The 21,253-nt window shown below is 32.1% G+C and overlaps 4 protein-coding genes across 12 annotated transcripts; 2 read left to right on the top strand and 2 right to left on the bottom strand.

Annotated features, from left to right (window-relative positions):
* Positions 1-77: 77 nt before the first annotated feature.
* Positions 78-5,097, bottom strand: LOC126872131 (membrane-bound transcription factor site-1 protease). 2 transcript variants are annotated; one of them, XM_050631733.1, is made up of 14 exons: positions 4,954-5,067; positions 4,114-4,652; positions 3,887-4,018; positions 3,592-3,801; positions 3,332-3,516; positions 2,967-3,258; positions 2,687-2,838; positions 2,305-2,585; positions 2,115-2,226; positions 1,778-2,036; positions 1,417-1,691; positions 1,030-1,319; positions 672-948; positions 78-596 (listed from the first exon to the last, which is right to left on the bottom strand). In XM_050631733.1, exons 2-14 carry the CDS (start codon positions 4,636-4,638, stop codon positions 230-232), a joined length of 3,357 nt encoding a protein of 1,118 aa, XP_050487690.1. In that variant the 5' UTR covers positions 4,639-4,652; positions 4,954-5,067; the 3' UTR covers positions 78-229. The 2 variants fall into 2 exon arrangements, with proteins under 2 accessions (XP_050487690.1, XP_050487691.1); XM_050631734.1 differs by having other exon boundaries at positions 411-596; positions 781-948; positions 4,954-5,097.
* A 240-nt stretch (positions 5,098-5,337) lies between these two features.
* Positions 5,338-12,712, top strand: LOC126872135 (DNA ligase 4). 3 transcript variants are annotated; one of them, XM_050631752.1, is made up of 12 exons: positions 5,338-5,473; positions 9,141-9,324; positions 9,407-9,564; positions 9,647-9,903; positions 9,987-10,301; positions 10,420-10,726; positions 10,801-10,930; positions 11,002-11,256; positions 11,312-11,497; positions 11,571-11,888; positions 11,976-12,218; positions 12,294-12,712. In XM_050631752.1, exons 2-12 carry the CDS (start codon positions 9,148-9,150, stop codon positions 12,636-12,638), a joined length of 2,691 nt encoding a protein of 896 aa, XP_050487709.1. In that variant the 5' UTR covers positions 5,338-5,473; positions 9,141-9,147; the 3' UTR covers positions 12,639-12,712. The 3 variants fall into 3 exon arrangements, 2 of the variants coding, with proteins under 2 accessions (XP_050487709.1, XP_050487708.1); XM_050631751.1 differs by lacking the exon at positions 5,338-5,473 and adding an exon at positions 8,883-9,027; XR_007691859.1 differs by lacking the exons at positions 9,407-9,564; positions 9,647-9,903; positions 9,987-10,301; ... (5 more) ...; positions 11,976-12,218; positions 12,294-12,712 and adding exons at positions 5,920-6,337; positions 6,405-6,608; positions 6,692-8,535; positions 8,671-9,027 and having other exon boundaries at positions 9,141-9,289.
* Positions 12,713-13,255: 543 nt separating this feature from the next.
* LOC126872139 (uncharacterized) lies at positions 13,256-17,022 on the bottom strand. Of its 6 annotated transcripts, none has more exons than XR_007691861.1 (3): positions 15,003-17,022; positions 13,910-14,911; positions 13,256-13,763 (listed from the first exon to the last, which is right to left on the bottom strand). XR_007691861.1 is itself a non-coding variant. In XM_050631757.1 (3 exons), the coding sequence occupies exons 1-3, from the start codon at positions 16,070-16,072 to the stop codon at positions 14,074-14,076; spliced, it is 1,836 nt and encodes a 611-aa protein (XP_050487714.1). In that variant the 5' UTR covers positions 16,073-17,022; the 3' UTR covers positions 13,256-14,073. The 6 variants fall into 6 exon arrangements, 2 of the variants coding, with proteins under 2 accessions (XP_050487714.1, XP_050487713.1); XR_007691860.1 differs by having other exon boundaries at positions 13,256-13,873; positions 14,008-14,911; XR_007691862.1 differs by having other exon boundaries at positions 13,256-13,870; positions 14,008-14,911.
* A 1,194-nt stretch (positions 17,023-18,216) lies between these two features.
* On the top strand, positions 18,217-21,128 carry LOC126872156 (uncharacterized). Its single transcript, XM_050631787.1, has 2 exons — positions 18,217-20,332; positions 20,670-21,128. Exons 1-2 carry the CDS (start codon positions 19,897-19,899, stop codon positions 20,945-20,947), a joined length of 714 nt encoding a protein of 237 aa, XP_050487744.1. The 5' UTR covers positions 18,217-19,896; the 3' UTR covers positions 20,948-21,128.
* The last annotated feature ends 125 nt before the right edge of the window (positions 21,129-21,253 follow it).

The raw sequence follows: 21,253 nt of genomic DNA, 5'->3' as shown, positions 1-21,253 counted from the left end.
AAATAATAGGGTAATCTTTCATTTTATACCTGTATATCAACAGAAACTTGCGCTATACAAAATTAATCAACAACACATAAAATTTATCAAAATAATTTATGTAACTTTTAGATTTATGTTGAGTACTATATATTTAAAGGCACATAATATAGTTTGTTATATTTTTAAGCGTTTACCACAGATAATTGAACATTATCTTGCATTAGTTGAAGGTATGTCAAATACACAGTCACATTTGAGGCACTCTGCGTAGAGAAATTGTTTGAATAACTCTGCGTAATCTACCGACTGTTCGTTTTCTTCGAGAATGCCTTTTTGTTATTAAGCAATTCCATCGATTTAATAAGTAAAAAAAAATACTTGCTACCATTATTATTCCTCCCATGTAACTCCACTTACTTGTAAGTATTATACCATTATCTTGATCATTTTGTTTTAATTCATCAATATTATTTCGATCTGCGTGATGTAATGTAGGAATATTTGCACCTCCAACACGTCTTCTAAGCCATAATGGACTTGAATCTTGTAGAACTGGATTTATAGCAACTATTGTGTCTCCAACAGACAATAGTTTTTGAGGCTTATAAAGATTTCTGAAATAAAATTAAAGTCATACTGTAATGTACTTATTTATCGAATGAAATTTAATGACATTTATAATAACTTACAAAGGGACAGATTCGTTTAAAGGTTTTGGAATAGCAGGAGTAATAGTAGGACAAGATGGAAGTGGTCTAATATGACCAGCATTAGTATTTTCAGGCAGTAATACTTTACTATGACGTTTCAAATAACTTCCTTCCATACGTTGCGGTAATTCATTACTGTCTAAAATACTAGACTTCTCAAGAACTTTTGCCTTAGTTTGACTTTCGTCTGTAAAAACAGTTGCAATATGTCCCGTTGTTGTATATTCCAGTATAGCATCAAGCATCCAAAAACAAGCTAAAAAATAACATTTAGTTTTAATTGAAGAATAAAAAATAATATAATTACTAAGTTGAAGATTTCATGAAAGAAACGTACGTTTTTGTAAATGGCTGTCATCGATACAATTTGAATCCCCATATACTACAATTCTACCTGATACAATTTTTGCTTGGTCTTTCATATTACTTTTTTCCACATTTTCTTTCCCCATTATCTCGTTGTTACTGTAATTGTCATTATACAGTTCTTTCATATTTACATAACCGTTGGTTTGAAAAAGTCCGAGAATTGGCACTGGGATTGTAGATCTTGATTCTGATTCAAGCAAAAGTTCCTGCCCTTGATCATGTAATTCTGCATAAAGAATAACTCCGTCCTTTGGAAATCTTGATAAATGTAAAAAATATATTTTATCTCATTATTAAAGTCAATATATATATAACAATTTAAACAGTTAGCTATGATATTTATTATATCACATACCGAGTGATTGTAGTACCAGAAGCAAAAGTAACAGGTGGATGTTGACCAAGAGTAAATTGACCATTGCGTACTTGGTCACCAAATGCAATTCCCCAGTTAGGATATAGTAAATCATTCAAGGCTGGCACATTTGCACCTCCTGTATCTGGTATCCACCATTGCCGAGTATTTTCATCATAAAATTTCACTTTCCTCATAACAGTGACATTATACCAATCTGCAAATATGACTACAGAAAGACCTTCTTCTTCTACATCTTTCCTTAATTTAGTTACCTGAAACATAGTTTTTTGTAAATTTTAAATTAATTAAACATTACCAGAAAACGTTATTGAACATTATATAACATGTATAATATTACCTCTTCAGGAAAAAACTCTTCTTCACTATCGACAATGAGTAAGGTACCATAATTTTTGGCATTAAAACAAGTGAATGGAGCACCAAGTACCTCTAAATAATAACCAGCATTACGTAAATGCTGATACATATCTTTAAAGTTAGTATGAATATGGTCACCGTTCCAATCAAGTGGATCATTTTTCACACGCAAATCATCTCGCGGGAAGTATCCGGGAGGATAACGCAGATTGTGAAATTGATCCCATAGGATACGTTTACTATTAAGGAAATGTTATTCAATTTTAGTTGTATATCAAAATTCTATACTATAACTAAAACTTCTTTCTTATACTTACTGATGGGGAGGTGTAGGAATAACTTTTGCTTTTAAGGGTAATTCTATTTTAGATTGTCTTACTTTTTCTTCTCCATCACTCGGCGGTGACTCAATTGTAACCGATATATGACCTATTTATAGAATTAAATTCTAACATAATAATATTATAGAGTATTATTTAATATATTAGAAATAGAAGTAATTTCAACCTTGTGCTATGCCTTGCCAACCACGAGCTGATGGTGGAACTGTTATAGCAACTGCTAACCATCCAGACCATGGCCAAAGAACATCACTATAAGTTACTGATACATCGATTCGCTCACCGTTACCATTGCCGGTATACGGATGCCATACAAGCTCTGTTACATGACCAGATACTCCCAAACCATTTATTATAGTTATATTTACAATTGTAGGCATACCAGTATGATATACAGCTTGTGTACAGTATGGCCACATATACTGACATTCAGTTAAGTCTATATAACTAATAATGTGCATCATAGTTTATGTATCATATTATACACCATTTTATAGATCATAATTAATATTAAAATAATGAGCTGTATAATATAAGAAAATAATTACCTTGGGCTTAGTGTAGCGATAGGTGTATACGAACGTAGAAAATGAAATGCTCGTAAAAGATCTAGCTTTCCAGCACCTTGTTCAAACATTCCAACTCCCGATAAACGACGCGCAGAAGTAAGTAATGCTTGTTTCATACTTGCTGGAGTAATCTAAAATAATTAAAATAATAATTTTGTCATTAAACATTTATCTATATTTATTTATAGAAGAGATAAATGTACAAGAAGATAAAGATTTGATATATAGATTTGATATATAAGATTTGATATATAATTACTCTTTGTTTAACAGATCCATCTGCTTGTACAAACCCACTGGCTAAAAGTGCTACAGCTCCAGCAACAACAGGACTAGCAACAGAAGTTCCAGATAAGGTTCTACAACCTGCTTGTAATGCAGAACCTCGTACTCCTGATCCATATGTAACTAAATCAGGTTTTACTCTCCCATATCCTGATGGTAACTCCCATGTAGTCATACCACGTGATGAAAATCTTGCTATTTGATCCTCCCAGTTGATTCCACCTACTCCAATGACATCCATCTGATCCGCAGGATTATTTAGGGTGCTATATTAAATGAGATTCCATTTATTGGTGTATTATAAAATTTAGAGGAATAAATATAGAAAAAATTCCTTACCCATATAAAGGTCCATCATTACCAATAGCAGAAACCATAATTACACCATTTGCTGTTAATTCCCATACTTTATCAACGAATGGATGATCCATAAAATCTGGTCCTCCAATACTAAGATTCAGTACAGTAACTTTTGTAAGAATAGCATAATTGAATGCATCTAAAAACCACGATGTGTATGATACCTGTGAAAAGCAAGGATGTTCTGATGTATCAAGTTAAGTGAAAAGTAGATATACCGAATATAATGATAAACATACCTGAGTATTAGTAAAAACACGAAATATGTGAAGTTCAGCATCAGGTGCAAAACCAAGACAATCTATACAAGATGATGCAATAACTCCAGCTACAAATGTCCCATGACCTAAACCATCTTCTAGTGTTTTTTCATTTGTCCAATTTGAACGTTCTTTAATTTTTTTAAAATGTGGGTGACTAGCTGCTAGTCCAGTATCAAATATTGCTACCTAATAATAATTATTATGTATATAATAAATATTATTTCAATTTATCCAATTTCTTAAAACCTATATCCCAAACGAAAATACCCACCTTGACTCCATTCCCGGTAACACCCATACTCCACAAAGCATCAGCTTGAAGTATACTTGTAATTTGTCTTGGTATAGCTCTTAATAATCTACGTGATGTGTGACGATTGGTTGATTGCCAAAACTGATTGTTCTAAAATTCGATATAAGTCACAATAAATAAAATTATTATTGATTATTATCTTGATTATACAAATTAAAATTAAAATGTCCAATATAAAAACTCACATAATTGTTAATTTTTCTTTTGAAATTTTTGTATTCTAGAAAATCTGCATCCTCTGATGCGTTGATGAACTTTAAACTTCTTTGTACAAGTCTTTGAGGAGTTACTCTTCTAATGAGAGGATGATCAGTCAAAGCACTAAGACCATTATGTTTATCTGTTTCTTCTAAGAGAACAACATCAAAATCACTTGGATAATTGCTAGCCAAGTTGTCACGAAATAAAATTTTCCACTTATGAATACCAGATGAATTCAATGCAGCTTTTATGTAATTTTCACGTGTATGTGGTTTATAATAGCCTTTAAATGCAACAATGTATTCATTTTCAACAATTCTGCTAGTAAAATGGACTTTTACTTGTTCAGGACTATTGCCATGGCATGGTAATTTAGGTACATTATTAAGTTCAGAGTTTACAGAATTATTTTTTTCTAATAAACAATTTACTTGATTACGAGATGATCGAATTACAATATTAAGTAGTAATAATAAAGAAACATATAGCCAACATGTATGTGGCTTCATACTATTAATATCAGCTGAAAAATACATAAGAAAATTAATATCATATATCACATATAATTGTTAAATAAGGAAATAAATATTCAAAATATAGAATCATCTACTTCTGATATAATATAATTTAGAATAAATTATTTTAAAGTGATATTGGAGAACAACAAAAGAAACTTTCTTTTTAAATTTTAATAATAAACTACTACATTTCTATTTATATTTGAACGTTAAAATAAAAAATATTAAAATAACTTGTAATCAATTCTGTTTATATAAATGTAATTGAGATTACAATTCATGCATATTGTACTTTATAAAACTTACATGTAGTAGAGAGACATAATTTATTAAATTGTATTTTCTCTGCCCATGCTTTTTTTCAACGTTTCGAGCAATAATAAGATAATATAATAATTTCTTATTTAATGTTTAAGAAATCTAAAAATGACATATACAGATGTTTTTTTATTGTTAAAAACCTTGTTTTGATGTCATAACCTCAACATTCTTAAAATAAAAATCCATTTCAAATGAAATATCAAAGTATTCGCAACATACATTTTCGTTTAATGTTTTTACGTCCCTTACTTCTCTATATTACAACTCATATACTCTATTATATATAAATTGTGCCAACAAATAACGGACAAGCAAATCATAATGCAGTTTACTATCGTATTGTTTACAGAACTTCACATCGTAAAGTGATGATGTCAATATCAAAAGTATAAGTTGTTATCTTGTAGACGCAGAAATAAAAATATAATAATTGTATGTTTAAGACAAAAGTTATATCTGTGCCAGGAATCTAATATTAATCACTCTACTAGAACTTTAATAAAAGGTAAACAATTTATGTGGTAACTTAACCTTTCATATACATTTATTTCTCATAAATATTTAATTTACAATATAAGTACACGAATGTTAATGTTAATGTGTATAAATTATTGATAATATTGTATAAAAAGTGTTCTAATGATATGATGTAGATGTAATATGCGTATTGTATGACATTTATGTTACACGCGATCAACATGCATTGTAAATGTTAATATTTATATATTTATAATGTAAATATCTCTTAATACGTATATAAAATCAGTACCTTGCAATAAAAATTTTTAATGTATTTTTATTGTACAGCAATAATAATTTATTAAGAAATAATATATTTTTTATTATTCATATCACATATCAAATATTATGTGTGATAATTGTATTATCTCTATTTAATGTGTAAATCTTTAAACTTAAAGATACATGAATTTAGTTCTATATTTATTTTAGTGCTCTGTGGTGTGATTGAAAAGTGAATAATTTGGTAATAACATTTAGTGCATATAATACAGCTCAAGGATAAAAATATGGCGTTCGATGAAAAAAGTGCAATAGCTCCTGTGATTATAGAAGAATTAGATGAAAATGCCTTAAATAACATGAATGTTGATATCACAGAATTTATTGAAGCACAAGCTTTAGAAATAGAAGATGTGCCACAAAATGTCATATCAGATGTTTATTCGAGACAAAGTACTTCTGCTATGGATATTACCACAGAAGAAGAAGATCATGATTTATTAATAACTGCAGATGAAGAGGATCAATTAACAAAGCAGTTTTTAAATGGAGAGTTGACATTCTCTGAATATTCTTCTAGAATGGATCAAGATGTAGATTTAGAAACTGCAGAATTTGATTTTTCTAGGTAGCAGCCTAATATGGATCTGTGTATTCTTATAAAATTCCTAGTAAACAAACTTTCTTGTTTTTAGAAATGATTTTGAGAATGAAGAAGTAGAAACAAATAAAATAATTCAGTCTAAAACGTCAAAGCCACAAAGTGGAGGACAAATACGTCATAAACGGAAAAAAAGGACACTTCCACCTGTTCTGCAAGGTCTTATGGGTGAAGCAAATTTAAGATATGCTAGAGGAGATACAGAATTAGCTGCTCAGATATGTATGGAAATAATCAGGCAAGTGTATTTTTTCAAATGATGATGTGTCATTCCTAGATAATAATAAATAAAGCAATATAAATTCTTCAATGTTTCTATAGACAAGTACCAAGTGCTCCAGAACCATTTCATACATTAGCAATGATATATGAAACAGATCAGCCAGAAAAGTCATTACAGTTTGCTTTGATAGCAGCACATCTTAGTCCAAAAGATGCAGATCAGTGGGTAAGATTGGCTAATATGTCTCTTGAAGGTGGAGACATAAAACAAGCTATAACATGTTATAATAAAGCAATTCAGGCAAATCCAAAAGATGTAACTTTATATGAAACAAGAGCTCAACTTTTAGATCGTAATGGAGATAAAAGAGCTTATTTAAAAGGATTTTTGAAGTTAGTTCATCAATTAGAACCTGAAGATGGTATAAACATAATTAAGTATGCTAAAATGTTAGCCAAACGATACATGGAAGAGAACAATAATGAACAAGCACTAGAAGCAATGGAAAATATTTTTTCAAAATGTCCTACTTTCATTACTCTAGAAGAAGTTAATATCATGACTGAAATTCTAATAGCACTAAAAAAGTTTAAAAGAAGTTTAAATATTTTAACCACATACACCAGCATTTGGGTAAAATATAAAACCATTGATGGTACTCAAGACTCTGATTTAATAATAAAAAGATTTGGAAATGAAAAAAAAGAAGAATTGGAAGATAGCAATATATGTGAAATAGAATCTTGTGGAGTGCCAGATAATGTTGTTGTTGACTTGAAGGCAAAATTTCTTGTAACACTTATTGAATTGAATCAGATGAAATTAGCTGAGAATTTTTTACCCAACTTTTATTTAAATGAAAATCCAGAAATTTCTGGCGATCTCTTCTTAGATATAGCTGAAGCTTTAATGGGGAAAAAAGAATTTAAACACGCTTTAATGCTATTAGAACCATTAGTCAATAGTAATAATTATAGTTTAGCTGCAGTATGGTTACGACATGCGGAATGTTGGGTTGGTTGCAAAGACTTAAAAAAAGCAATAAAATCATATGAAGTTGTTAGACAATTATCATCTCAACATTTAGGTGCAAGAACAGCATTAGCTAAGCTGTATAAATTAAAAGGTCAATATAACAAAGCAATAGAAGTTCTTAATCAAGATCCAGAGTCAGATACTTTAGATCCACAAGTAATATATCAAAGGACATTACTCCTTTTCAAAGTAAAAAAGTATGATGAATATTTTCAATCTGGTATGTTACTTTTCTCTAGACATTGCGCAAACATAAGAAACAAAGCTGAATTAAATGCATTAACTAGAGCATATGCAGTACGACAACGTTTGGAAACATTGCAACTTCATCGACTATCCCGTGGCGAAAAACTTGAAGAAGAAAATGCACCATCATTTCTAAATAATACGGAATTAAGTGAGAAGAAAGAATTTCTTTTACTTTTGCAAATGTGTAAACTGGCTTGTACATTAAAAAAGTATGGATTACTACAAAGAATCTGTTCTAGTGCTTTAACATCTAAAAGATTTGAGAAAAGGAATTCTCATATCATGTTTTTATGCTTACTTTCTTGTATTTATAACAATGATTCTTATCATGGATATAATATCGTACGACAATTAATACGCGTTTGTCAGGAACCAAATTCTTGGAATTTATTAAATATTATTGTGCAAAAAGCAGAAGATTGTAGACACAATAGATTTATCATGCGGCTCCTTGGAAGGGAAGATGTGTTTTCATACTTGCATATAATGCATGCAAACAACTGTCTTATTTCGGGAACATATAAATATGCTCTTAATGATTATATTTCTCTTTTCAAAGTAGTACCCAGTGCCTTATTGGCATTACTTATTGGTGTAACTTTATTACAAATGGCATGCCAGAAATTTTCTGCTAAGAAGAATCAACTTGTAAGTCAAGGTAATTACAGCTGAAAAATAAATTAGAGATCGTAATTTATTTAAAATCTTGTTTTAGGAAATATATTCATAAAAAAAATTTATAAAATTTATAATTTATAAAATTTATAAAAATATTTGTTATTTTCTATTCCAGCTATTGCTTTCTTGAAGAAATATTCTCAACTCCGTAACGAAGATGGTGAACAAGAAACATATTACAATATGGGTCGTGCATTTCATCAAATTGGTTTATTACCAGCAGCTGTACAATTTTATAAATTAGTACTTGATAAGGACCCTGGAGATTTAGTTAAAAAGAATTCATATCTTTTAGATTTAAGAAAAGAAGCTGCCTTTAATCTACATCTTATTTATCTACAGTCTGAAAACTATTTATTAGCAAGAATGTATCTTGAAAATTATATTACGATTTAATTTAAGAAAGTTATTTACAGTATATGATTATTACTATATATGATTTATAAACTTATGTTATGTTGTAAATAAAGATGTAAGCATTTTTTATAGAAATCAAACGTTTTTTATAAATAAACTATCTCATCTCTTAAATTACATTGATTCTACCTTTCAAATAATTAATGAGTTCTATTCTTTTTTGTACAGGAGTAAAATGAATGGAACATTAGCTAGTAAAATTGAATTTGTGGAATTGTGCGGTATATTCGAGAAAATCTCTAAAACAGATACTAGGAAATCACGAATATCTAGGAAAGCTGATATTTTGGAGCAGTTCTTTCAGAAATGTCGTAATATGGGTCGTGAATTAAAAACTGAGTATCCAGATATGGTAAAATTTTGAATTTTTAAATTAAAGTTGTTAATGATTATCTGTATTAAAATCATAATATTTCAATAAAATTCTTTTACAGGATGTTTCACTCTTTCCTATATTAAGATTAATCTTACCAGATCTTGAACGAGAACGTGAGGCATATAATTTAAAAGAAAAGTCTCTTGCCGATATTTATATTAGTATATTTTGTTTCGGGAAAAACAGTAAGGATGCAATTAAACTTAAACAGTACAAGTAAGATTATTAATATTTATTTTTTCCTAGTATTAATAGTGTGCTATAATCATAAATCTTAAAAGGAACTAAAATGTTTTAGAACTCCAACTGCAAAAAATATTACACGTTGCAATTTTGCGGATAAAGCTTATTGGGTTTTACAAAATCGTTTTCAACGTGAAGGTTCTCATATCTCAATAGAACAAATCAATTTTATTCTCGATAATCTATCGTTAAGAAGAAATGAAACGTTCAAAGATTTATTAAGGAAATTAAATGCATTAGAGTTCAAATGGATAACACGAATTATTCTAAAAAGATTGGATCTTGGTATTGGAACGAAAAAGATATTGCAAGGTTTATTTTTTGTATATTACTTTAAAAATATATAAAAAAATATATTTAGAACAATATCATTTAACAGTGATATGTTTTTTTAGTTTTTCATCCAGATGCAGATTCATTGTTTAATGTATCATCTAATTTGCGACAAATTTGTGACACATTATATGATCCTCAATTGAGATATCATCATGATATTCAAGTTTTTTCTCATTTTAAGCCTATGTTATTAGAAGAATGTCAAATTGAGAATGTAGAGAAACTTTTTAATGGAAGAAAACAATACTTTGTGCAATGCAAATATGATGGCGAGCGATCTCAAATACATATGAAAAATGGCAAATATAAGTATTTTACAAGACAAGGGTATGATATTACAAATAAGCCTGGTTTTGGGGAAACTACTTCTGCAGGTATATATGTGTTGCAATTTGATTAGAATATGTTATATATAAATTAAACTAAATACATATTTTTGTAAAGATGACATGATCTCTATGATGGTACCAATTATACAATTATACATTTCAGGTTTTATGAGCAGTGTATTTGGTCGATTATTAAATCCTCAAGTAAAATCAGTCATTTTAGATGGTGAATTAATGGGTTGGCATAAAGAAAGGAAATTGTTAGGCTCAAAGGGAATGAACTTTGATGTTAAGAAACTCTCAAAGGATAGTCCTTATCAACAATGTTTTGTTGCATTCGATATTATTATGCATAATGATATTTTACTTAATAACGAACCTTATGAAAAAAGACTTGAAATTTTAAAAGATGTATTTAAAGAGGAAGAAGGTTGCCTTTTATTATGTAAATCTACTAAAGTTTCTAGAAGGTAATTGGTTATGATTGACAGCTTAAGAAAAAAGAAATTTTTACATGTAAATTTATACAATTTCTGCTTTTAAGCGAGGAATTATGTAAAATATTCAATGAAAGTATTAGGAATAAAGAAGAAGGAATTGTAGTAAAAGAATGTGATAGTAAATATAAACCAAATGTACGAAATGGTACTAATTGTTATAAAATAAAAGCTGAGGTAATATTCTGTATAATATTTGCTTACATTGTTATAATTTTTTGTTGTTACTATAAATAATAATCTTTTAGTATTCTGAAGGTTTGGTACACGATATAGATTTAATTATTCTCGGTGGTTATTACGGTAGAAAATTTATGGGTTTAGTAAATAGCTTTTTAATGGGCGTAGCTTCTTCTGCAAAAACTCCTGGTGAAAATCCTACAAAATTTTTATCTGTAGTATCAGTCAACAGTGGTTTTTCTATGAATACATTGAAAGAACTCGGAAGAATGTTTAAAGATAAGTGGCAAACAGAACGACCTGAAAATGTCGTGCCTCCCAAGGTGAGTTGACGGAAGTAAATATTCGTTATATATTAGTATCATTTTAATATGTTAGGTTGAGCCAAATTTATGGATTCGTCCTGAAAATTCCATCATTTTGACCATAAAAGCATCGGAAATGATATGTAGTAATAATTATCCAACCGGATACAGTTTACGATTTCCTAGAGTTACAAGTGTTAGAACTGATAAACCGTGGTATGACGTTTGTACAACTGATAACTTGAAATTATTAATTAAGGTACATAATTGAATGATTTATTGCATGTTATATCATTACAATATAAATAACAAATATTTTTGTTATTTTTAAGGATACGCAACCAATTCAGAAATTAACAAAACGAGAAATACCTTATGAAGATATAGAAGAAGCATGTGAAAGTAAAGTATGTAAGACAAGGAAACAACGTTCAATAAAATATGAAGAGAAATCAATGAAACCAAACATTTATGACAATCCACCGGTTCATCTTACCCGACTTTTTGACGACAAAGAAATTTGCGTGATAAATGGCGTCGATGAGTTACCTAAAGAACAGATTGAAGAAATTCTTCTGCAACACAGAGCAAATGTTGTACAAAACCCTTTAAAGGAAAATTACTGTATTATTGTTGGTAACGTTAAAACGGTAAATGTGCTATTTACTATCAACTTTGGATCTTAATTTAACAATTAATACTGTTCGAATAGTCGACATATGAATAAAATTCTTTAGGTAAGAGCAAGTTGCATCATACAAAGTAAAAAGTATGATGTGGTAACATTGGATTGGTTTAGACGGGTTACCAAAAAAGAAAATTGGTCGTCATTACAAGATTTTTTACCATGGGATTTGATATGTAGTCGTGAATCAACGAAACGACGATTAGCACAATATTATGATGATTATTATGATCACTATACTATAGATGCTGACGAAGAGAGTTTATTACGTTCGTTCAAAAAAGTCGAAGATACGGTATCACGTTCATTTACTTATTTTACTAAATCTAATTTCTATAGGTAATTTAAATTTTATATAAAATTATTTCAGGATCAAAATGTTAAATTTGATTATACAGAAATGAAAAAAATAGATCAAGAATTATTTGATAGTGAAATATCACCTTATTCTCTATTTCGTGGTATCGTGGCATATTTTTATGACTCATCAGATTTATCAAAATTTGAATTTCGTTTTATGGGTGGTACTATTAGAGAAACTATTGACGATTCTGTGACACATATTTTTATCAATAATAATTCCACCGATATTGAACTCCAAAATTTAATTGACAATAAATCCCAGGCATCGTTAACAATTATTAAAAGCGAATGGATCGGAGAGTGCTTTAAACAAAATACAATTATGCCTTATTCTGTATACCTGGTCCAATAAGTATTGATAGATTAAGTGATTTTTAGATATGTATATCTATGCAAATAAAATCAATTCATTCAAAAATAAATTTATACATTGCATTATATAATTCTATTTTTTTCATCGAAATTAAAGCGACGAATAAGAATGAAAATATAGTTTTAGAACAGAGTCTTTTTAACAAATAATATCTAACGTACAAGCGTTACGCGTATATTTGTAACATGGACACCGAAAATATATAGATTCATTTTGGCTCATATTTTCGCTAAGTGCTAAAGAAACTGGGTACTAGGTAGAGTGACAGTTGGACAGTTCGCTCATTTAACATCCCGTTTCGAAATATTTCTTCTCGGTTGAAGTCGGCACCCTTGCTGTTCTCGTTTTATTTCATCGGAATGCGTGCAAAATACGAGGCGAAAGGGACGCAGCTGCGACGTTTCCTTTACAAAGCCTGCCATTCAGAGAGATTCTCGAGTAGATTAAGACGAGAGAACTTTGGAAAAAAGACTTTGTATGCACAGACATCGATACGACGTTAAGAATCATTTTGAAATTCTTTTCAACCTAAACAATCACTCAACTCGTATCACTAATTTGGAAAAGAACTTCGATTAATATTTTACAAACTATGATGATGGCAGTAAACATATTTTATTTAACTTTCATAAAAGTTATGAAAAACGATACATCACAATAATGTTATAAAGATACATTTTTATCAAATTGAAGAGACGGACATACATTATCTACGAATAATAAGAAAAAGGAAGATTTCTTCATTCAAAAGTCTACGATTACACATAATAAAGCGAAAGAATCCTTTGTCCTTTTTTTCACAACAACGAAATTGTAGTTGAGATATTTGGCAAAGATGTATATCGTGGCATTGCCTGATGTATGTATAGTGTTAACCATTGCAGATATCTCGTTAGCGTAAAGGAAGGTTTCGTCTACCAGGTCAGAACATAATATATGAATATGACTGACGTTCGTGTCCGTAGAAGATCTACTTATAGACTCTTCACCTACGGACACGACGCATATTAATCGAGTTTCAGATTTTCCAAACGTCCAACGGGACGCGTCACTCCTTTGCACTACGTCCAATTTATTCACGGAGTTTCAGTGCTAACTCGGTACCTGCCAATTACGTGTACTCGTTACTGTTGTTGCTTACGTTTCATCGTCACACGATAAATTTATGATTTAACCGAGTTCACGCTTGAATTATGTCTTTATCGATGGTTCTACTAAAAGAATAGAGCATGTCACAAATGTTACTTTACCAACGTTGTTGCGTGGACCTTCTATTTAAATAATATCGAGGTATAAATTATGTTTGTGATTTCCTCACGTGTACCTATGATTAAAATATACTTCTTACATCAATAATTCTTTTCTTTCCATGCTTTTCATATCTGTTCATTTTCTTCCTTTTACTTTTCTAGTCCTAATACATATTCTTAATATTCCATCTAACGTGACGTTCATCCGTGTATATTATTTTCTTCTTCTGTGCACGAAATCTTGGTTTTCTCCGCGACTTTTTAATTTGCCTTGCTTCCTTCTCCGATTCCTCTAAACAATAATCTCTAAATGTCGATAACGGTGACAACGAACAAGAACAGGTAGTGGATGAAAGATACGAACTCGTCCTTTTCTTCGTTTCCGAGTATCTTCTTCTCCATCTGTGAACGTCTGTGCACGAAGAGGAAGAAATCGGTTCTTGCTTATGATAAACAGCGTTTCGTGGTAATACTGTCCAAGAATGAAATCGTTTGGACGATGATAAGCTTGATGATGAAGACAACGGAGAAGTAGTATCTATTTTTGCGCTGTTCTTATTATGCTTATATTGATCACTCGAAGGCATCGTATAACGTGATGATTTATAGGTTGAACGTTGAGACGTAACTAAATTGTCGTGAACAGGTCTCTTAATAGTACTGGTAGAAGTGGTCGAAGAACTATATAACGAATTCGTCGAATTCCTCGATCTATTGGATCTTCTGTTTTTGAAGATGACCAAAGTCGGTTTCTCTTTATATTGCATCGATTGTGGTTTGAATTTCGACGAACGAGTTTCATGAGACGGTGAAAATTTATAATCGACCCTTGAATCAATTTTTTTCTTCGTCCTCAGACATTCATATGGAGAATTATTCCTTTGCGGTTGCAAATTCATAGATAACGTATTGTATTGTGGTTGAAACGAAGAATAGGGCTGCAAATCTGAGAAGGATTGTTTTTTACTGCCACTCCATCGGGAATCATCATAATTACGTGCTCTGAAAAGAGAAAATGCATTTTGGTAACGGAGATAAAATTTAGTATTATATTACAGTGTATTGATCAATGTTAAAAAGTGACGTAACTAACTTTGCATCGCAATAACAGCTTTGACAAGGATATTTTGGCAGCTTTCTCTGATACACTGTATTTTTATACCAAGAAACAGGGTAAGTATCTTTCTGTTGCATGTCTGAACTAATTTCAATGTTACGACATGGAAGTTTCTTTTGCAATTTTGTAGCCGATTTATTTATAGGGCGTTTTGAATTATATTTTTGCTTTTGTTTCAAAGAGTACACCCGCGTGTTGTCCGAAAAGTTACTTTTGATTCCATCAATGTCCGACTCTTGATGTGAACTAATTTTCTCTGTATTTTTTATTTCTGCTTCAGGAGTCAATTTTAATTCAATGCCTTTTTCAATCTTCAAACAATTTTTTGATGATTTTTTCTTAGCAGTAGACGCAAATTTTTTTCGTATATCGTAATACAAAATCGAATTCATATAGTCATCTGTATTAGTGGTTTCGTCGAAACTTGTGCCACTTGGCGAACATTTTTCACTCGAAGTTTTCTTTGAACGTTCGTGCGATGTATCGATTTTACTAGTTCTACACGAGCTACTCTTCCTTTCCAAAGCACTAGAGGTATCTTTCTGCATGTACATTAAAAAATGTTTCGTATTACTATCACAAATGTGTTTGAAACTACTCGATTTTCTAATACTTTCGCTCTCTTCGTGTTTAGTTTCAGCTATTCGTAGAGATAATGGAGAGATACTGCAATCACTGCAAGGCTTATTAGGGTAAACACACGGAGATTTACATTCTGATTTTAATACCATATCCTTTTCAATCTCTTCCGCCGCATATTTATCATGCTTCTTCGATATTTCTTCTTTATGTTCGTGAGTTATTTTTATGGTTTTTTCCTTCCCGCCTGTATTTTCTTGATATATTTGAGCCTCGTTAATATTATTTTCACCATGTACCGATTCATCGGTCACTTTCCAATAATCAGAAATAGCCTGTTGAGAAACGCGTAGGTGAACGTAATGTTGCCTGTTTTTTCTTTTTTTCACTAACTTCCGGGGGCATACGAGACCGCTGCAATGGCGATAAATACAGTGTCTACTTAATCGTTTTCTTCGTACACTCATGGTTGATTCTGTGAACTAATTCGCGTAAAAAATTCTTGTCGTTAATACGATCGCATTCCACTCGAACAATACATTTTCGCTTACCTTAGTTTTCTGATTGAGCAACGTTACACAGCACATGCAATTTACCGATGATACGTCTGCAATCGAAGTAACCATGAGATCACTGAATTGTTGAATCGTGAAAACCATTCACGATGGTAAGACTTACAGCGATTTGCTGGGGAAGTCGAAATTACCATTGTCATTTTTAGGAAGACCTTTTCCTAATACAAATGCGGTCTTCGATGCGATAGCTGGGTCGTTCTCCAGAAAACATTCCCGAATCTTCCTATACCCTAAAAGCCATATGTCAATTTTTAAAATAATACGAAAAAAATCGAACGTCTTATCACTGTTACGACAGAACGTCCTTACATGTCCAAACGTTTTTTACAGCCGCAAGCATAGGTTTTGATCCGAGCCCTGTATAGAAGACAATAACATTTTTATCGAATTTTTAATATCATCTTTCAATGAATATTATCGATGATTTCATGCTTACCCTTCTCTGCAGTCGCATCTGTCTGAACGTCTAAAGGGCAGGAATTAGTACTAAGTATTAGAACTTATGATTATGCTATGCACATGATATTGCTGGTCATACGATGCGCGATATCCTTTCGGATATTATAATCAGTTTCATATATCAGTATGTAGACATATATGTACGTAATAAGAACATTTATTTATTAATTGACAAAAAAAGAAAAGACAACAGGAAAAATCATGGAAGAAATCTCGCACGTATGACCAACGTGACTCACTTTTCCCCTTTACGCCGTAAGAGTTCCCTTGCTCTCGGTTTGCATAGGCAACTGTATTCCCTGTAACACACGTATTTTTACGATGGCTGTGTTTGCTTTCTCGGTTCGCTCCCGTAGCTAAAAGTTACCTTTCTTTCAGGAAAACCACGTAAAAGAAGAGCATTCCCGTGAAACCCACGATAAACTTGCTTAAGTACCAAACAAAATTATCGGTACAGTGGGGCATCGCTATTGAGCTTGATCACTGGTTGTTCGTCAGCGTTATAACTATGTCAAAAAAATGTAGTATCGGCAATAAACTAAAAATATTCTATCGTTGTATGATACAGTTTTTTTGTAGAATTGTATTTCTGAATTGTTATTTGCATTTCAGAGTCACTCTTCTTAGAATATCTTTAAAACGTGCGAATATGCATCTTCGCAACACATCTTACCTTACATGAATGAAACGATATTTAAAATCGAGAAGTTTTATACTTTTTTCGTGAACGATCGCATTACAAATATCGCAACGTCGCTGCTACGTAAATTTTACCATATATTTGGAACTATTCGGAAAGGTTAATTGCTTATTGTCGCGATATTTTGTTTGTTTAATCTATCCTTTGAATTTTGAATTACATAACATGTTTGTAACTTCGAGGCCCACACGTTTTGTTCCACTTCCGACGAGCGCGCATTTGAGAGGCACGCGCGAGGATTTCAACCGTGAGGGACTTTTGCAATTGTTAAATCGATGGATTTATTAATTTTTGTATACCAGGATTTCGGGTTACCGTGTTTCGCGTAGAGCCCCCAGGACGCGAACAAATGCAAAGTATGTCGATTTGCAAATGTCGAAAAGTTGTCAAAAAGCCAAGAACATTGCCTACTTTTGATACTCGATTTTCAATTTTGCCATTCCCTCTTCTTTTTTAATACGATTCTAAAATAGCTTTAAAGTTACTTTTAATCCTAAAGTGAATTAGGAGAAAACGTTTTCGTTTCTTTTCTCTCTTTTTTCCCCCATTTTACGCTCTCATTTTATCTCGTTATTAATAATTCTTGTTAAAATTCTTGGTTCGTTGGGCACGTTGTTCTCGCAAGGACAGTCTCGAGGAGGGCCAATCTTAGCTATGGATATTCCGAGGTGCAACATCTCTTCAGTCACGCATCTTCAACGAGGGTCCACCACGGGCAAACGATGGGAAGATGTTGAATGACCTGTCAACATATTTGCCGTACTGACAACACCCTCGAGCAAAGCTGTCCATGTCCGATTGGAAAAACGGAGAAACGTCTAAAGTGACACCCCTTCGTTCCACGCTCATTAGGGCAAATTCCTCGGTACGTTTCACGCGTGCCTACCGGCGTCGATGTAAATTTAAACTTGTCTGATCGTTCGCTCCTTTCATCGTCTACGAAGAAAAAAAAATTCCTTTAACAGGCATTATCGTTCTTTTAAGAGAACGATCTTTTCTTCATCGACATTCGAATTTCATATCTTAGTACTTCACTTAAGTGACTAGTCGAATACGAATCTTTTGAGAGTTACAGTTTATACGTGGAAAATGGCTACTAAAGTTCACCCGTGGAGACGTCATCGAATGTCCAAGAAGACGAGATCGCTTTCGGTTACAACTAAAAATATAATATCGTTCGAGTATCGGGAAGCGAAGGATAGTGCAATCTTCCTGCCCCTTTTCGTCCTATTCCGTACTGCAAAAATAGAAGAGAGAGAATCACGTTCGGCTAACAACGGTACACACCGCCAGCTGCGGCCACATGGCATTCTTTCTGTGATCTTGCTTTAAGAGCTCGTTAATACGATCCTCTCGGATGTTGCCAACGCACAGTTAATATTAGTTTCGAGTATGTTTTCTTAACGTATGAGTGTTCTTTCGACTCCGGCAGCAGTTAAGTGCTGGAGAAACCTGAATGTTATGTTCTTCCCTTGTCTTGGATAAAAATCTATATACTCTGACGGATGGAGAGGAAGCGTCAGGTTTAGGTTTCAAAGGGAAACTAAACAGAACTTTATATGCCATTTCTTCTTTTCTACAAATTGATATAGAAATTACAAAATACGATACTTGTTAATCGTTGTATTTTGATTCTTAAATTCTTGAAAATAGTATACTTGTAGTGTAAAGAAGAACGAATACAGGAATCATTTATTTTAATCTGGACGATGATAAATCGATGTGTCTCATTCAAATTGTTTTTGTCGGTAAGGGTAAATAAGCACGCGCATTTCTGTTGCCCGCAAGGAGTCATGCTCGATAAATCTTAGCCGTTTTGTATAAAACCGCTCTCTGTGCCTATTTGCTTACGGAAGATCCGTAGGATTCCGTCACGGTGGCCGTAATCAAAGAAGTTGTACGGGTTTAACGAAGATCTTTGCCTTTTTCTCGAGGTGATACAAGTTGACAGTAATAAGAAGAACGAGATCCAAGCTGGCCTCGATTGGCTCCTGGTCCACAAAAGTGGCGGAGTTACATCGCGTTTCGAGCCAATCCCAACATGTTCCTTCTCTAAAAATACATTTTGAATTGGTAGGAGGAGATGCGGAGACACCTCCTTCGACAGAGGGAAAAAGATTCCACTATGTATATAACTCATTCAACAGTGTACACTGACTGTTTCATCGGGTAGAATCTTACAGGAAGCTGGAAACAAGGGAAATTGACGGGTGTTTCGCGAGATATATCGGCGAACGAGTTTAAATTCACGTGATTTCTTCCATGAAATATATACGAATTTTGTCACTAACTAATATTTAACTTCGTCACATTTATTAACAAACCGGTCGTGCTGAAGAATCGATAATCCATAAACGTAGTGGTTATTAGAAACTTTTGAATCTCTTTGTAAATATGAAATGTTGTACCAACATATACTGCACAGCGTATAATCCCAACAATAATTCTTATAATATTCCACGAATAAACTTTATGCGATAGAAACAAGAAATAGTAATTATTCGTGGAAATCTTGAAGAAGATATACTCTCTGTACAGAGTATCACAACGATTTAAGATGAAGACCGAAAGCGGTAATTCGACTCAAGTGAATTCCGGAATCGAGCAACGTTTGAGGAGTCCAAAGTGCGCTAGATGTAGGAACCACGGTGTAATTTCCGGACTGAAGGGTCACAAAAGATCGTGTGCGTGGAAGGACTGTCGTTGTCCTTGCTGTTTGCTGGTGGTCGAGAGGCAACGGGTGATGGCCGCTCAAGTTGCACTCAGAAGACAACAACAGGCTCAAGGAAATTTCTTCGGTGAAAACGTTTCAAGCGTTTGTCACACCCCGATTGATACGTCTGCTTCGCCGTATCTACTGAAAACAGATCAAACACCAGTCTGTCGAAGAGGGAAGAATATTCAACGTCATCAATTACATTTTACGCAAACCAGCATTAGCGTAACCCAAGGATTCTATGGATTGAAAACGATTCATGGTTTACCTGCAGCATGTTAGTATTTATAGTTAGTATTTATATAGTAAATCAATAGAAAGAAAACGTATCTTTAATTTCAATTTTCTCGCGTTTGAATTGTTATTCTTTTCCTATTTTATGGTCTTCCTTGATTTTACATGAATTCTTTGATATTATTTGAACTACAAGAAGAGGAGGATTCGTAAAAAGTAGTCGTAAAAAGTATCGCACGTATAGCGACAGCTGTTTTTAACATATGTAAAACTCTGGAGAATCATAAATAATACTTTATTATCGTCGATTAACTATTTGCTATGATATTAGCATTTTTTGTTCGGTATTTTTGTACATTGATAGCATATTTTTATTACAGTTACCGCAGACGCTCCATTGTTGAATGGTTTGTCACAAAATCAGGAATACAAACAAGAATCCGAAGGTTCGAAAAAAATACAACCCTTCCCAAGTATGTATTCCACGATCCCGTGGTTTGAACAGGTCGCGGAACCTCGTAAGATGAAGAAAAGTTTTAACAATTTTACTTCCTCTGTGAACGATCAAAAGAATATTTCTGCTGCTAAAAGTGGACCTTGTTTGGAGAAGAAATCGACGATCTCTTTTAGCGTAGAATCTATCATTGGAACAAAGTGATAAATGATAGTTCTATATGAAATTGCATTTCATTATTGTAAATAGGAATTTTTATGAATTGATAAATCTTATTGGCATATACTTATGGGCAGTAATTATGACATAAGTGAAAAATATTCAAAAATTTAAATTATTTTCTTATGAAATGCAATCTATATGTGCTTGTAAATCTTTCTTTTTTAAGTATTATTTTAAGAATTATACATATCTTTCCAATTAACAAGTTTCTAATTTGTTACATATACATAGATAAGATACATTATTGTATATTAATATTACAATAAACTCTTACATAAAATCAGATTT

The sequence above is a fragment of the Bombus huntii genome, chromosome 12, assembly GCF_024542735.1.
Source record: "Bombus huntii isolate Logan2020A chromosome 12, iyBomHunt1.1, whole genome shotgun sequence".
Classification (NCBI taxonomy): Eukaryota; Metazoa; Arthropoda; class Insecta; order Hymenoptera; family Apidae; genus Bombus; species Bombus huntii.
This window is presented reverse-complemented; position numbering and strand designations above follow the sequence as displayed.

Coding starts and splice junctions, on each gene's coding strand:
- LOC126872131 (XM_050631733.1), bottom strand. CDS start 4,638: ATGAAGCCACATACATGTTGGCTATATGTTTCTTTATTATTACTACTT. Junction 3,259..3,331: donor AATGATGGACCTTTATATGG/GTAAGGAATTTT, acceptor CATTTAATATAG/CACCCTAAATAATCCTGCGG. Junction 2,586..2,686: donor ATCGCTACACTAAGCCCAAG/GTAATTATTTTC, acceptor GCACATTATTAG/TTATATAGACTTAACTGAAT.
- LOC126872135 (XM_050631751.1), top strand. Junction 9,325..9,406: donor AAACTGAGTATCCAGATATG/GTAAAATTTTGA, acceptor ATTCTTTTACAG/GATGTTTCACTCTTTCCTAT. Junction 10,727..10,800: donor TCTACTAAAGTTTCTAGAAG/GTAATTGGTTAT, acceptor TCTGCTTTTAAG/CGAGGAATTATGTAAAATAT.
- LOC126872156 (XM_050631787.1), top strand. CDS start 19,897: ATGAAGACCGAAAGCGGTAATTCGACTCAAGTGAATTCCGGAATCGAG. Junction 20,333..20,669: donor TCATGGTTTACCTGCAGCAT/GTTAGTATTTAT, acceptor TTTTTATTACAG/TTACCGCAGACGCTCCATTG.
- LOC126872139 (XM_050631756.1), bottom strand. CDS start 16,072: ATGAGTGTACGAAGAAAACGATTAAGTAGACACTGTATTTATCGCCAT. Junction 14,912..15,002: donor AGCTGTTATTGCGATGCAAA/GTTAGTTACGTC, acceptor TTCTCTTTTCAG/AGCACGTAATTATGATGATT.